At 39.3% G+C, this 14849-nt stretch overlaps 1 protein-coding gene across 4 annotated transcripts in view; it reads left to right on the top strand.

The window, feature by feature from the left end:
* CDK15 (cyclin dependent kinase 15) overlaps positions 1 to 14849 on the top strand; it is an 86491-nt gene that overhangs the window by 10763 nt on the left and 60879 nt on the right. For all 4 annotated transcript variants that reach the window (XM_040475871.1, XM_040475873.1, XM_040475870.1 and 1 more), the window contains exons 5-6: positions 9360 to 9454; positions 10199 to 10261. In XM_040475871.1, coding sequence (XP_040331805.1) covers positions 9360 to 9454; positions 10199 to 10261 — 158 coding nt within the window. The remainder of the gene's footprint in view (positions 1 to 9359; positions 9455 to 10198; positions 10262 to 14849) is intronic.

The raw sequence follows: 14849 nt of genomic DNA on the forward strand, positions 1-14849 counted from the left end.
GAAGAAGAAGAAGAAGAAGAAGAAGAAGAAGAAGAAGAAGAAGAAGAAAAGAAATGTCTCTTCTCTTTTACTTTCTCCCCTGTTAACTATTTTCCCTTCTTTATGGAACACATACTTATATGCCCACCATATTGCTGGGCATTATGAAGGATGAGAAGAAAAAGCCCTGATTTTTGCTCTCTGTCATTTTCAGTCTTAACAGAGCAGATGATTCAGGTTACAAGTGTTATAATGGAGGTTAAAAAGAGACATAAACTAATATGAGAACCAGTTAGTCTCAGTGTGGCTAATGGAGTCAGTAGATTTTGAACTGAGCTTGGAAGGATGGGTTATGCAAACAGGCATGGAAAAAGCAATTTACAAAATGAGTTTATAACTGAATTTGATGCCATTTTCAAAAGTCTTTTAGAGCCCCTGGGAAATATGTTGTTTTGAATTTGAGTATAGGGGCCAAATGGCCGTCAGGTTAGCCGGGAATTCATCCTGGTAAGATCAGGTGCATTCTGGAGGAAAGTGTGGTTTTAAGTGTTTAATATAATGGAAGCTGTATTTACTAATGTACTTATTAGTGGTCCCCATGAAAGTATGATCAGATTTAGAAGGAGTTGTGTGGATAGGTTGAATAGTATTTCTGAACATAATAGAAATCCCCAGGTCACCAATATAATGGGAGAGCCTCTGGCCCAGCTTCACCGCATTTTCATGGTGTTGTCTTTGTGCGTTTGAGCTTGCCTATTACTTCAGGACTGCCTTGCTCAGATTTTGCCCACAGCCAAGTTTTTCAGGTTGACATTTGACTTAACAATGAAAAATTTTGCCAGTTTTGCTAACAGATGGTTCTCAGCATGGTTCAGAAAAGCTGGATCTGTATTGTTCTGTATGGTAGATGTTTCTTTTATTGCATATTTACTAAGAAATTGCCTCTCCTTCACAGGTGTTTGCAATTACATTTAGTATTCAGCTGTGGACTTTCTTGGTTTGTTTTATGGACTTACCTTACTGAACGCTTTGCTTGTATAATATTAAAAACCACAAGAGGATTTTTGACACATTGGAGGTTGTTAGGCATCCATTTTCCAACAATGAATGTTTCTTTTTCCATCATTGAGAAAGCTAGAAGCCCTTGTTAAAGGAGCCCTCTCCCCTCAAGAAGGGATGAGGCCTCATTTGGAAACTTTGGCACTGTCCCATTTTTCCTGTAAGAACTTTAAGGATGTGAGACCAGGGAGACAGGAGGTTAAATGAGAAGGGATGGAAGGCAAAATAAGAACAGCTGGAGTTCATTAGTTAAAACCCTGGGTCACTAGCTAAAAAGGCAACCGAAAGCCACATGCAGAAAAACTGAACAAGTAATGCAGATTTTTTTTTTAAAGCCTTGAAGCAGGAATTACTTTTCCTGAACAGTTTGGCTGCTCTGATGGGATATCAGCCAAAGATTTACTGAATAGAATTTTACTACATGCATGGTCTCTTTATATATAAGTAGAATACATGTGGTGGTTCATTAGTCTGGCCATTTGGAATACTATTTGATCTTAACATGTAATATTATGAAATCAGCAAAAGTATGAACAACACGAAGGAAAACATAACTTAATACACATGCCAGATACTTTTCATATGTTACCTCTTCCAATCTTTTTAACAATCTCTGGAGATAGATATTACTATTATTCTACCATATAGCCATGCTTCAAACCAAATTTCTCTGATTCAAAAATCTGTACACTCTCTATGAATATTCTACAAATATTTATTGACCACCTACTATGGCCAGGCACTCTGTTGGCTTCTAGACACATAGTAGTGCACAAAATAGACATGTTCCCTACCCTCATTCCTTTGCTAATTAAAAAGATTAGCTGCCTTTATAACAACTTGAAAAAATCTTCCACAATTGGCTCTGGAATTATATTTTAAATGTTTATTTTTACAACTAGGAGAAGATACTTTCATTTGAATAGGTGAATATTTTAAGCTTTTATATAAGAACACATTCCCTAATTTTATGAAACTGTGTATCAATGTCTTAATAATGTGCATTATTTTAAGTGGAAAATAAAAAATGGAAACTTTCGGTTCAAACCCAGGACTTTCACTCTCTTAGCAGCATTTGTTTAGGAAGCAGTCATATAACTAATCTTTTTTGAAGACTAGATATATGACATAATATTTTCTCTTCCTTTCCCCCATTACCTTTTTTTTTAAAAAAACACTTACATCAACTCTAGTAGGTAAAGCATGTTATTTTTGTTGTTCAGATGAAGGAGTCTGAAGTAACTTGGCCGAGCCTCAGAACTAGTAATCAGAATTGTTAGATATTAGAATCTATTCTATTCTAATGCTACTTTATTATGATAAATTTAGAAATCTGTAACTCAAGCACTTCTCCTTTAGCGAAACTAAAAATAAAAATAGAAATCTGTTTTTATGATACATTTTGTATAAACCTTAAGCAAAATGCAGAAGAAATATTTTAAAGAAAATAATATTATAAATTTGTCAATTCTGATTCTATCATGTACTCTACAGCATCAGCAATTGCAATGTTTAAGTTAGAAACAGTTTTAGCTGAGAATCTTTCAATATCATTCTCTAACAGAAAACATTACAGGGGCACCTGGGTGGCTCAGTTAGTTGAGCATCCAACTTCGGCTCAGGTCATGATCTCACAGTTCGTGGGTTCGAGCTCACACGTCGGGCTCTGTGCTGACAGCTCAGAGCTTGGAGCCTGCTTGGGATTCTGTGTCGCCCTCTCTCTGCCCCTCCCCCACCCATGCTCTGTGTCTCTCTTTCTTAAAAATAAACAAACATTTAAAAAAATTTTTTTGAAGAAAACATAAAGTAATTATTCCCAGTCCATATATAAGAAAACTGAACCAAAAATAGACTAAGGAACCTCCCCAAGGTCATGCAATGTGGTAGAGGATACCAGGAAGAACTCCTGAGTTGCCTGTTACTACAAATAGATTGTGGGAGGCCTGGTTGACAAGAAGTCCTCCATTGAATGCAATCAAATCATAGCACAGACATAGCACATTTACATGTGTATAGTTATATTTTTACAAAACATTGTCAGGATGATGATATGTGATTGGATTACAATTCCAAAGAAATTAGATAAGTATTTATCTAACATTTGTCTTAACATTTATTTAAATTTATCTAGATTTCTTTTCTTGAAATGAATAACTCAACTCATTGACTGGATTTGTGACACCCAGGCCAGAAAAAATGTAACATCAGGAACCACAAACTCTTTTTAATTCAATACTCAGTGGAGGTTGAGGATGGAAATTGGCTCCATTATTGACTCCTACATAAACTCAATTACAACAGTTTGGTCTTCATTAATTTGCAAGCACGTATTCAGCGCCACATGCCAGGCCTATGCTAGGTGCAGGAGATAGAAAAACAGGGACAGGGACAATCCATGCCTTCAAAAGCTCACAGCCAGCTATTCACTACATATATACGTGCCCTAGGACTTTGAGGGCCAGCCTTGTTTTTCCTTGTCATTATCGTCTTTTACACAAACTAAAACAGAACACAGCAGGGGCGCCTGGGTGGCGCAGTCGGTTAAGCGTCCGACTTCAGCCAGGTCACGATCTCACGGTCCGTGAGTTTGAGCCCCGCGTCAGGCATTGGGCTGATGGCTCGGAGCCTGGAGCCTGTTTCCGATTCTGTGTCTCCCTCTCTCTCTGCCCCTCCCCCATTCATGCTCTGTCTCTCTCTGTCCCAAAAATAAATAAACGTTGAAAAAAAAAATTTAAAACAGAACACAGCAGAGTAAAATCAAAACATCATGACCCATTGCACTTGGAAAAGCATCAATTTTCCTACACCTTCACTAAGCCACAACCCCCAATAAAATTAACAAAACCAAGAAAATAAATATTTTCATATCATTGCAAGATGAAAACATTTTTTTAAATTATTAAATATCTTACATATATGAGAATCAAATTAAATGCCATTTAATGTTCAACCAGTTGGTCATCTACTTTTGGACATTTAAAATAAAGAAAGAAATACTTTGCATTTTGTAAATGAGCTGAATAATGTTCAGTTGTGGCTCATTTGTTCCTGATCTTTGGGATTCTGTTGTTTTCTTCAGGTTTTCTCTTTGGCTTTCTGAGTGTTCTCATACCAAGTTAATATATGCAGAATTCTTACAACAATGCCTGGCATGTAGTAAATGCTCAATGAGGTATCATCATCATCATCATCATCACCATGGAAGTATTTTGAAAGGACTCAAAGAAATTCCATTGTGATTCCACTTTTCTGGAGCTTTAAAGCCTCCCCAATTTATCTGTGTGTCTTTTCTTTGAAGAAACACAGAGATAGGTATACTTAGAATGTGTGAATTATTTAACAGGAACCAGGATGCTCTGATTTAAGGATCTTTCCCCTTCTCAGGTGGCTTTTGTATCCCTCAGCTTGTGAGTCTGCACAACACACCATATCCTGCTCTGAAGTTTATGAGGCAGGCTTGGAGTTAGAAGAAAGACCTTTTCTTCTTGGGTTTGAGACCCACACATCTGAAGCTGTAAGCATTTTAGATCCCTTTGGTAGATGGGCCAAACAACACCGTGAGATAAATTCTTTAAACATCATCTACTGTGTCACGTAAATTGCCTATTATTACTCACCAAAAGCCACAGTTTCCAAAGAAGTATTTCAGTAGTTCGGGGGTGTTAAAAAAGCTGTAGTAGACATGGCAATAACACTCAAACATTTATAATCTAATGAGGAAGACAATGAAGAGAAACAAGGAATGAAAGCATTTCACAGAAACACCCTATGCCAACCAATTATAGATATAGAAATGACATTAGGTAATTAGTGACACTAATTCAATAGTAAATATTTATTTGATGTTTGTAATAGACCAAAGATTGTTCTAGACACTAGAGATATAGCAATAAGCATAAAAGACAGAAGTCCCTACTTTCAATGGGGACATTCTTACAGGGTGAATAGAAAATAAAAATACATTCTTAAGGGTGAATAGAAAATAAAAATAGAGGGGCACCTGGGTGACTCAGTCAACTGAGCATCCCACTCTTGATTTTAGCTAAGGTCATGATACCAGGATCATGGGATGGAGCCCCAAGTTGGGCTTCTTGCTAAGCATGGAGCCTGCTTGGGCTTCTCTCTCTCTCTCTCTCTCTCTCTCTCTCTGCCCCTCTCCCCCACAGAAAGAAAGAAAGAAAGAAAGAAAGAAAGAAAGAAAGAAAGAAAGAAAATAGTAGTATGTTTGGTGTAATAAGCAGCAGGTGCTGTGGAGAAGAAAAAAGCAGGGCAAAGGGACAGAGGATCACTAGGGTAGGTCTGGGGTGGGGAGGCTGCTATTTCATTGAGAAGGGTCATGGAAGCCTAGACTTCGTGTGTATGGTTTGAGTGGAGACCTGAAGGAAGCAAGGGAAGAAATGCACAGACAATGGGATAAGAGGATTATACGCAGAGACAAGGAAAATTGTAAGACCCAGGGAGGAAATGTGTTTGGAAGTGTCCAAGGAACAGTTAGGAGGCGAATGTGTTAGAGCCAAGTGAGCAAGAATAGGAATATGAGGGCAAGGAGGTAATGGCTGGACAGGCCATTGTAAGTCTTTTGTATCTTATTCTGAGTGACATGAGAGACTCATCTGGAGCAGAGACATGCCTTGACTTCAATCTTAGAAGGATCACAGTAGCTGGCTGTTCTGTGCATGACAGACTACAGGAAGGGAGAGAGGATGCAGCGAGAGACTAGCTAGAAGGTGTTTGCACTAATTCAGCCAAGATATGATGATAACTTGGTCTGGGATGATAGCAGAGGCGATGGCAAGAAGGGAGGGATTCTGGACATGTTATGAAGGTATAACCAACAGATTTGCTGAATTGGATCAGGGTATGAGAAAAAGAGTTGAGAGGAGTTTAAAAGTATTTCTGCAAAGAAATTGTGAATTGAAGATAAGACTAATAATATAAATATAAGTGAACAACAGAGAAGTGGTCAAACTGACACTTTTCCTACTCTTATAAAGCAGAAATTATCAAGAAAACTATATAAAATAAAGATTTTATAACCACACTATTGTTAGCAGTGAGCCTCATCCTAAGTAGATACTGTTCCTTGATAGTATGAAGCCATCATGATTAAGAAAACACACCACCATGATTTTATTTTTTTTATTTAAAAAAATTTTTTTAATGTTTATTTACTTTTTGAAAGAGAGAGACAGACAGACAGAGTGTGAGTGGGGGAGGGGCAGAGAGAGAGAGGGAGACAGAATCCGAAGCGGGTTCCAGGCTCTGAGCTGTCAGCACAGAGCCTCACTTGAGAGTCGAACCCACTAGCTGGGAGATCATGACCTGAGCCGAAGTCAGACGCTTACTGACTGAGCCACCCAGGCACCCCATCACCACCATGATTTTAAAAATAAGCATCACAAGTTTTAGCAAGATCAAATTTAAGTAAGAATAAAATTGTATTAAAAATAAAATTAAAGGGGCGCCTGGGTGGCGCAGTCGGTTAAGCGTCCGACTTCAGCCAGGTCACGATCTCGAGGTCCTTGAGTTCCAGCCCTGCGTCGGGCTCTGGGCTGATGGCTCAGAGCCTGGAGCCTGTTTCCGATTCTGTGTCTCCCTCTCTCTCTGCCCCTCCCCCGTTCATGCTCTATCTCTCTCTGTCCCAAAAATAAATAAAAAACGTTGAAAAAAAAATTAAAAAAAAAATTAAATTAAATTAAAATATCTTAACAATTTCAGCTTTACCCATTTCCCTTAAAATCAATCTAGTTTTGGTGCATGCTTTGTAATGCATGTGTGTGTATATACGTGTGTGCAGGAAGAGAAAATTAACATAATTCATAAATAAAAATTACACAAAATACAGCATTCTCAATTGATGGTAAGAAGTCACTGTTATAAATATGGAGGGTGCTGAAAACTCTAGCAGAAATATAACATAAACAAAAGTTAAAGATACTAATCTTGGAGTGGGAGTTTAGTGGAATTCAAGGTAAAAGGGAGGGCAGAAGAAACTGATGGCTGGGATATTAATTCTAATTTGCAACCATGTGATGGTTTATATTTTCCAAGGTTTCCACACATAACATCTGATTCCATCCTCATGTCAACCCTGTGAAGTGAAGTCAGAAAAGGCATTATCTTTTTTTCATAAAGAGTGTGATACTCTCCTGAGCTCACTCAGATAGAAAGTGATGAGGCCAGGATTCACATTAAGGCCTCTGGCTCCACAGTCAGTTCCCTGTTAAGACATTCAATAAATATATCTGACAAATTAAGTGCTTACTCTTGGCTGAGTGTTGTACTAGGTGGTGCAGCTGCATCCAAAAGAGAGGAAAAGTCACTCCCTCCATTCCCATGTAGCCTTCAGGCTGGGTGGGGGTAGGGACATCAAACAAATGCCTGTGAAACTGTTTACTACATTTACAAAGCAATGTGTTTGTAAAAATGAAATAATAAATTTAGCTCATAAAGACTTGGGGGGCAAAAAGTAAAGTTAGAGTATTAGTCATTAGAGCAAAGTAAGATTAGCAGGTATAACCTATTATACCTGCTCCTTTGGTGATTAAAGGTTCCCAGCTCAAACTGATGTTAAGAAGGAAAGTCACCAGCTAATAGTTCTGATAACTATGCGCTAGCAGGGCGTAGATGACGTCACCAGGAATCCATGCCTCTCCATCCCCAACACTGTTTTTCTCTGCCTTAGTTTTATTCCCAGACATGCTCTCACCAGGTGTTGGTAATCTGGCCAGAGCAGCTCCTGGTGAAATCCTACAAGCTCAGCCTTCTTCTCACAGTGGAAAAGAAAGCACTTCTTTCTGGACGGCACCAGCAAAGTAGGGTTCTGTGTCTGTCTCTGAAGCAATCACTGTGGCTAGAGGGTACTGTCCTCTGATTGGTCAGGCCTGGGGGATACGCCCAGTCGTGGGTAGCCATGGGGTCAGCCCCACCGGAAAAGCATGGACTGAGTGGGCAGAGGGATTTTTCCCCAGAGGAAAGTGGAGGTATTCCCACTAGAAAGGAAAATGGCTATCAGAAGGGCAAAATAGCAGAGGATCATTACAACAGGAAAGATTCCTGAGAGGAGTAATTTGTTCCAAAATTTGAAGGTAGTGTTTGGGTTTGGTTTTAATCTTATGGAATTCTGGGGAAGAGTTGGTGAAGGAGATTCATGATATACAAGCATACCCTGCAGAACATTGATTTGAATTTTTATACTTCACTTTTCCTTTCCTGTAAGTCTTAAGGACACTACTTATTCATCCAGGGATGTCCTGAACTGAGACTCATCATCTCCCTAGCATGCCTTTTCTGGTCTCCACCCTTGTGAAGCTCGGGGGGTTCATATCCCTGAAGCTCCCAAAGAGAGCTTTTCAGACTCCTTCCCAGCCACTCACTGGCCTTTTGTGCTGACTTCTCCCTTTTAAGATTGACTTTAGTGGGGCGCCTGGGTGGCTCAGTCGGTTAAGCAGCCGACTTCGGCTCGGGTCATGATCTCGCGGTCCGTGCCCCGCGTCGGGCTCCGTGCTGACAGCTCAGAGCCTGGAGCCTGTTTCAGATTCTGTGTCTCCCTCTCTCTGACCCTCCCCCGTTCATGCTTTGTCTCTCTCTGTCTCAAAAATAAATACAAATTAAAAAAAATAAAGTGATTGCCTTTAGTGACCTAATAGTAATTTGTTATTAAAGATGCAAGAGACAGTCCTCAAACTTCACCACTCCCACTCTCCTGGGCTCCCCAAGATTGGCTCTGTCCTCTTTTCAAGTTTGCATTTTCTCCTTTCCACAGAGGTTGGCAATTCTGCCTTTAAGAAATGCTCTCCACTCTGTTATGTTCATCCCATACCCTTATCCCTGCCTTCCACTAATCACATCCACGGGCCCTGCTGACCCTCTGTGACACTTTGAATTTTGGAGAATGGTCACATGTTGCAAAGTCCTACTCTAGAAGGCAGAATACTCCATTTCCTGCTCCTCCAATGGCCTTTATCTCTCCAGGCCTCCTCTCCTGTAACTCTGAAGCAGAGATAAGATTCCCAGAGGGAAGCATTTGCAAAGTGCTCTGAGTGCTTTGATGAAATTGATTAGATAAATGGAAACATAGTTTTTTGCAACTGCTCTAGCCTGTAAGAAAAATAAGTTATGTAAATGCAGTGGCTTGCCATTTGACAAATGATGAAGGTCCTTTGTAATTTTTAATATTATTTCATGAGAATTTTTTCCCAGCAATAAAAAAATCAGAATGATTGATTTGAAATGTTTAAAAAATAAATACTGCTTGATATCTTTAAAGCAGTACTTTCATTATCAATGATTGAATTAATATTTTGTTTAATTTTTTCTAGCTTCTCTCCTGAAGGGTTTGAAACATGCCAATATTGTGCTCCTGCACGACATAATCCATACCAAAGAGACACTGACATTTGTTTTTGAATACATGGTGAGTTGCCCCAGCATTTTATAAAGCATGAGGGAAAAGCCTGGTGCTTGTACAATGAATCTGTTAATATTTTATGGCATGATAAAACTTTCATTACAATGTGGAAAGTGTCATGGAAATTTTCATTATTATGATTGCCAGAGCTTATTGTTCTTACACTCCTTCTTTAGTCCTGCTTCTTTACCCACTGTATTTGTTGTCTTTCCCCCCCTTACCAACAATAATAAATAAGCACTTTGAGCTTGCATCCTCAATAAAACTTTTGTACTTATTTTTTATCTATTTTTAATTACCATCTGAGCAGAATCCAACATTTTTTCATTGACAATAAAGACATGAATCACAAGGTCTTTAAAAATTGTATACAAGTTTACTAAAAATAACTCATTTTCATATTTTTGAAAGGAAAAACATTCAGATATTAGCAGAAATAAATCATAGGGCATGTATACTTGACTTGCCTCCAAGGAGAGTGAGACATGCCCGCTCCACTGCCTTCAGTGGCAGTCATTTAAAATGAGCATCTTTTTGTGACGAGAAACAAGCTTCCTTGTAAGAAGCCATTTAGAAAGACACCCTGTGTTTGACCTTAATAGTGAGGTCTCAGGAAACCTGGTTGTGTATCTTTTGTACTTCAGTCTCAAAAATTCTCAACTTTATAATACCTCTGACAGCCAATCTATGGTCTACTTTAGGACACTGTTCAAGCTCCACTAATGTTACTCTCTCCACCATTTTGTGTAGCACACAGACCTGGCCCAGTACATGTCTCAGCACCCAGGAGGGCTTCATCCTCACAATGTCAGGGTGAGTACTTTGAGGGTCAGGATTCAGGAGAAGAATTTTGAAACACACTGTCATCACAAAGCAAAGTCTCATGATACTAAGTAAGAAGATGCCTATCATTGATATTCTAGAGAAAAGTTTTTTTCAAGAGTTGCCCCTCAAGATATAGAGCAATGTCTATTTTCCAGGCAGCTTAACCTTGTTAGTCATGGCCATCATGCAAATGTCTTTAAAAATAGACACCAATGAAAAAGAATTGCATTAAAAGGAAAGAAGTAAAGCTAAGACATTATAAAATAAATACCTTATTCGTGGCAGACTACTGTGGTCTGTGATAGTGTTGTACTTATATTTTCCCAATAGAATCAGCAAACAAACTACCTTTGTTAGGTCTAATTTAGTTATCTGTTTGCCTCTTATATCAGATCCTATTATAAATGGGACCAAATTCCATTTTCTAGTCATTGGAATAGAAATAATAATAAACTCTCAACTAGCTGTAATTCTATGTCTGTTATGAACTTTAGAAACCATTTTTATTTCATACTTTTCATGCCCTAAGGTTTTTATTGGCATTAATTAATTAATTGGTCCTTGATATAACATATATGAAATTTGTATATGATGTATTCATATTCATTCATTTAACTAATATTTATATTCCTTCTTTCCTTCATTCATTCAAGAATGATTGAGTACTTCATATTATATTAAGTTTTGAGGTTTCAATAATGAGTAAGTTGTGTTTCTTACTTTCGATAAGCTTAAAGCCCGGTAAGATATATGGACTTAAATAGGCAATAAGAAGCAAAGTGATAAGGGCGATGGCCATGTTAACTAGAAACGCTATGAGAATTCATAGTAAGGGGACCCATCCAGTCCTACAAGCAAAGGGGAAAAGAAGATTTGAGGACAAGGGGTTGAGGAGAGTGAAAACATTTTGAGATAGCTGGTGGAGAATGGATAGAGACCTAATTAGGCAAAAAGAAGGAATGTCTAGTAGTGTGTTGAGGACTCCAGTGAGAATGAAAACCATTAAATTATCTTCATGATCATGGGATTTCCTTTTTAATAGCAGCGCTTAGCAATTCAAATAGAGGAATATGAAAAGTAGACTGTTAGAGTGATTCAGAGTTGGGGTTTTGCCAGACATATGAAAGAAAAAGACAGTTGGGCAAGAGAGTTGAGGAGACTGTCAAGAGAGAGGTTACAGTGATGGTCAGAGACTTCTAAAAGGAGCCTAATCTGAGGGAAGGAAGTGAAGATAGGCAGGTTGCTGATAGCTAGGGACAGAATAGAAGAACCAAGGAACTAGAGATGTTGATTAGATAGAGGAAGGCTTAGAGAAAGAATAACTGTGAGAAAGATAGAATATTTTCAGGCTTGAGTGACTCTCATACCAGGCACTGTGCTAAATGGTTAGAAGGATAAAAAGCCATGAAGAAGACATGAGTCCTGCCCTCAGGGGCCTTACAACCAAAAACAAGAGATAAGAAATATGCACCAATTCTATTACAGGACATTTGTGAATAATACCGAGTGAGAAATAAGGCCTCATGTAGATGTACAAAAAAAATAAAAGATATCTTCTCATTTTAAGAGCTTTTATTAAGGCAGACATTAAAAGATACATTGCATTTCAAGAGTCTGTAATAGGGGAAGATGTCACAGAAGGAAGGAATGTTTTCAGCAAAGATACAGAACAGAGAAGTAGAGGATGTGTTCGGGAAAGAGGATCCCAGAGTCATGGACTGTTAGGGTTAAATGAACTACATTACTTTTCAGTCTTTGTGTTTTGACCCATTAGCGGGTTATGAAATCAATTTGGCAATCAGCAACGAGCATTTTAAAAAATGAAATAGAATAGGTGAGAAAAGAATAGAAAATATTAGGGTATGTTACACCTAGCAAGAATAAGTATTATTTTGTGCAACTTTTGTGCCACTTGAAACAGCGCTTATATCTATGTATGAATGCAAGTACTGGATACACATGTATTTCTTATGGTAAGTTGCAGCAGGAAAAAAAAGCCTTAAAAACTCTGGGCTGCTCTAACTTTCTTAATTTGCAGAATTGGAATCCAAGGTTTGATAAGACAAATATTTTGCCTGAAGTTATAGAACCAGTTTTTGCCATTGCTAAAAATGATTCTTGGTTAAGATTCTTTTCCAGAGTACTGCATCTCTGGTCCTATTGGCCCGAAATAGAGAATATATTAGTAAAATGAGGATATGTAAGTCTGGAAAAATAGATTCGGTAGGTGGTTGAGAACCTTATTTTCTAAGATGTGGACTCTATTTCTTAGACAGTAGAGTCATTCAAGGGGTTTGCATTGAGAGAGAATAACATGATCAGAAGGAAATTTATGTAACTGTGGTCTGTGGGATGGATTAAAGAGTAGGGGATTTCATTAGGAGTTCATTGATGTGGGCTGGCCCAGTGCTTCTCAAACTTCAATGAGCAGATGAATGACCTGGGCATCTGATTCAGGAAGTCTAGGGTAAAGGCCTTAGCCTCTGGGTTTCTAACATAATCTCCTTGATTGACCAGAAGAATTATAGCTCTATTAACAGAAATAGAAGAAGTTGATTGAAGAGGAGGAGGAGGAGGAGAATTCCTGTTTTAGACATAGTGAGCTTCTAGTTGAGGTGGAAATCCAAAGGAAAATGAGCAGCAAACAATTGGAGAGGAGATTGGTGCCCAAGAGGAAGATAGACGCTGGAGATGTAGACTTGAGGGCAATTGGAACATGTAGTTTGTAGTTAAAGACAAGAGAGTAGATAGCCCAAAGAGCAAATGCACAAAGATAAAAGAACTGATTATAGAACTTTCGCCTTTAGGGGTTGAAAGAGGAGCAGGACAGCAAGAGACAAAAGAAAGAAGCTTTTAGGAATGTAGAGGATCCAGAAAAATACACTCTCATGGAAATCAAAGGAAAAGACAATTTCAGGGAAGGCATGGTTGAGAGTGTCACTAATACCAGGAATACAATTGAAAACCACACTTGACTATTTTGTGGATTTGTGAGGGATACACTAATAAATAGAGGGGTTTATTAGGGGTATGTGGAAGCACAAAGGAAAAAGTTTTCCCATCAAAACAAGTGGGAATAGGGATGAGTTCTCCATAGCCAGGGCAGCAGTGAAAATGCTCACTCTGGCCCAGGTGGCAGTAGCCCAATGAAATTATCTTGTCCCCAAGAGCCTCACTGTGTTGGAAACAGGACGAACCCCTGGGGTATGGGAAGTCTCTCCGGAAAGAATCGCCCGAGATCTGGCTTGGTGTTGACTGAGAAAACACCATGGGATTGAGTTCTATTAATGGTGCTTTGGTGGTGTGAAGGAAGAATCCAGGTTGCAAAGGATTCAAGAGTGAGTGAGTGGTGAGGTTAGTCAGGGCAGACTGCAGTTTTGAGAAGTGTGGCTCTAAAATACCGTATGTGTGGGGCGCCTGAGTGGCTCAGTCAGTTGGGCGCCTGACTTCGGCTCAGGTCATGATCTCACAGTTCGTTAAGTTGGAGCCCCATGTCAGGCTCTGTGCTGGCAGCTTGGAGCCTGGAGCCTGCTTCAGATTCTGTGTCTCCCTCTCTCTCTGCCCCTTCTCGGCTCACACACACTCTCTCTCTCTCTCTCCCTCTCAAAAATAAATAAAATGTTAATAAAATAAAAATAAATAAAATAAAATACCATACATAAATACTGCAGCGCTTTACCATTTACAAATGCTTGTGGACACTCATGTGGAGCCCGGGAGGAAAGGGATTGAAGAGCAAGAAGGTGAGGGCGGGTGTGACTAATTAGTGAGAGCAGTCTGTACTCCAACATGAAAGGCGTTTCAGGCTGGCCCACTAAGAAATTCTGTCTCTGACTCAGCCAGCTCCCTCTTCCTTTCCCTGTCAAGTTTTAATTTTCTTTTCGCCAGTTTCTCAGAATGGTGTAGTGGAGTTAGGCTGGTCTGAGTTTCAGTTTTGGCCCTGACAGTTTCTAGACATGTTTTTAAAGTATCTTTGAGCCCTATTTTTCTTATCTGTAAATCAAGGACAAGCGTTATCTCCCTCACGGATTACTTTGAGGATTAGGAAAGGTGCTAGGCATACAATAAACGTTGTTTTCCCCTTCCTCCCTTCTGTCTCTCTCCCTCAATTGTCTGTTGCTCCCACTTTCCTCAGTATTTTCACATTGAAAAGCACTAGGAAAACTCATAGAACCAGTGAACATAGGAGTGTCAGGAAATTTTTAACATTCTTAAATGGCTCCTGAGCCTGATGTAGGACCTGCATGAAACTACACAGACACAGCTGTGCCATGGTGGGCAAACCCCCCAGGCCTCTTTGGTCAGATCGAGCTGCCCCTCTGCTTGCCTCCAATGTCTCCTAGTCATTGCTAGGCCAGTAAACGTGCCAGCGTCTCTGAAGTTCCCAGTTTCCAGGATGTGATGCAAAAAGTGTGATGGATTTACCTGCACAGCTCTGCATCTGCTATTGTGCCTCTGTCTCCAGGAATGCTGGGGCTGGGCTTTTCTTTTCTAAACTGCCAGAACATGTCCTCGGTTGGCATAGGTCTTTGTAAACACTAAGGTTGGTGTTTCAATTCTCAATTGCCAGTGGCAC

The sequence above is a fragment of the Herpailurus yagouaroundi genome, unplaced genomic scaffold (assembly GCF_014898765.1).
Source record: "Herpailurus yagouaroundi ecotype Mexico unplaced genomic scaffold, PumYag 140, whole genome shotgun sequence".
Taxonomy (NCBI): domain Eukaryota; kingdom Metazoa; phylum Chordata; class Mammalia; order Carnivora; family Felidae; genus Herpailurus; species Herpailurus yagouaroundi.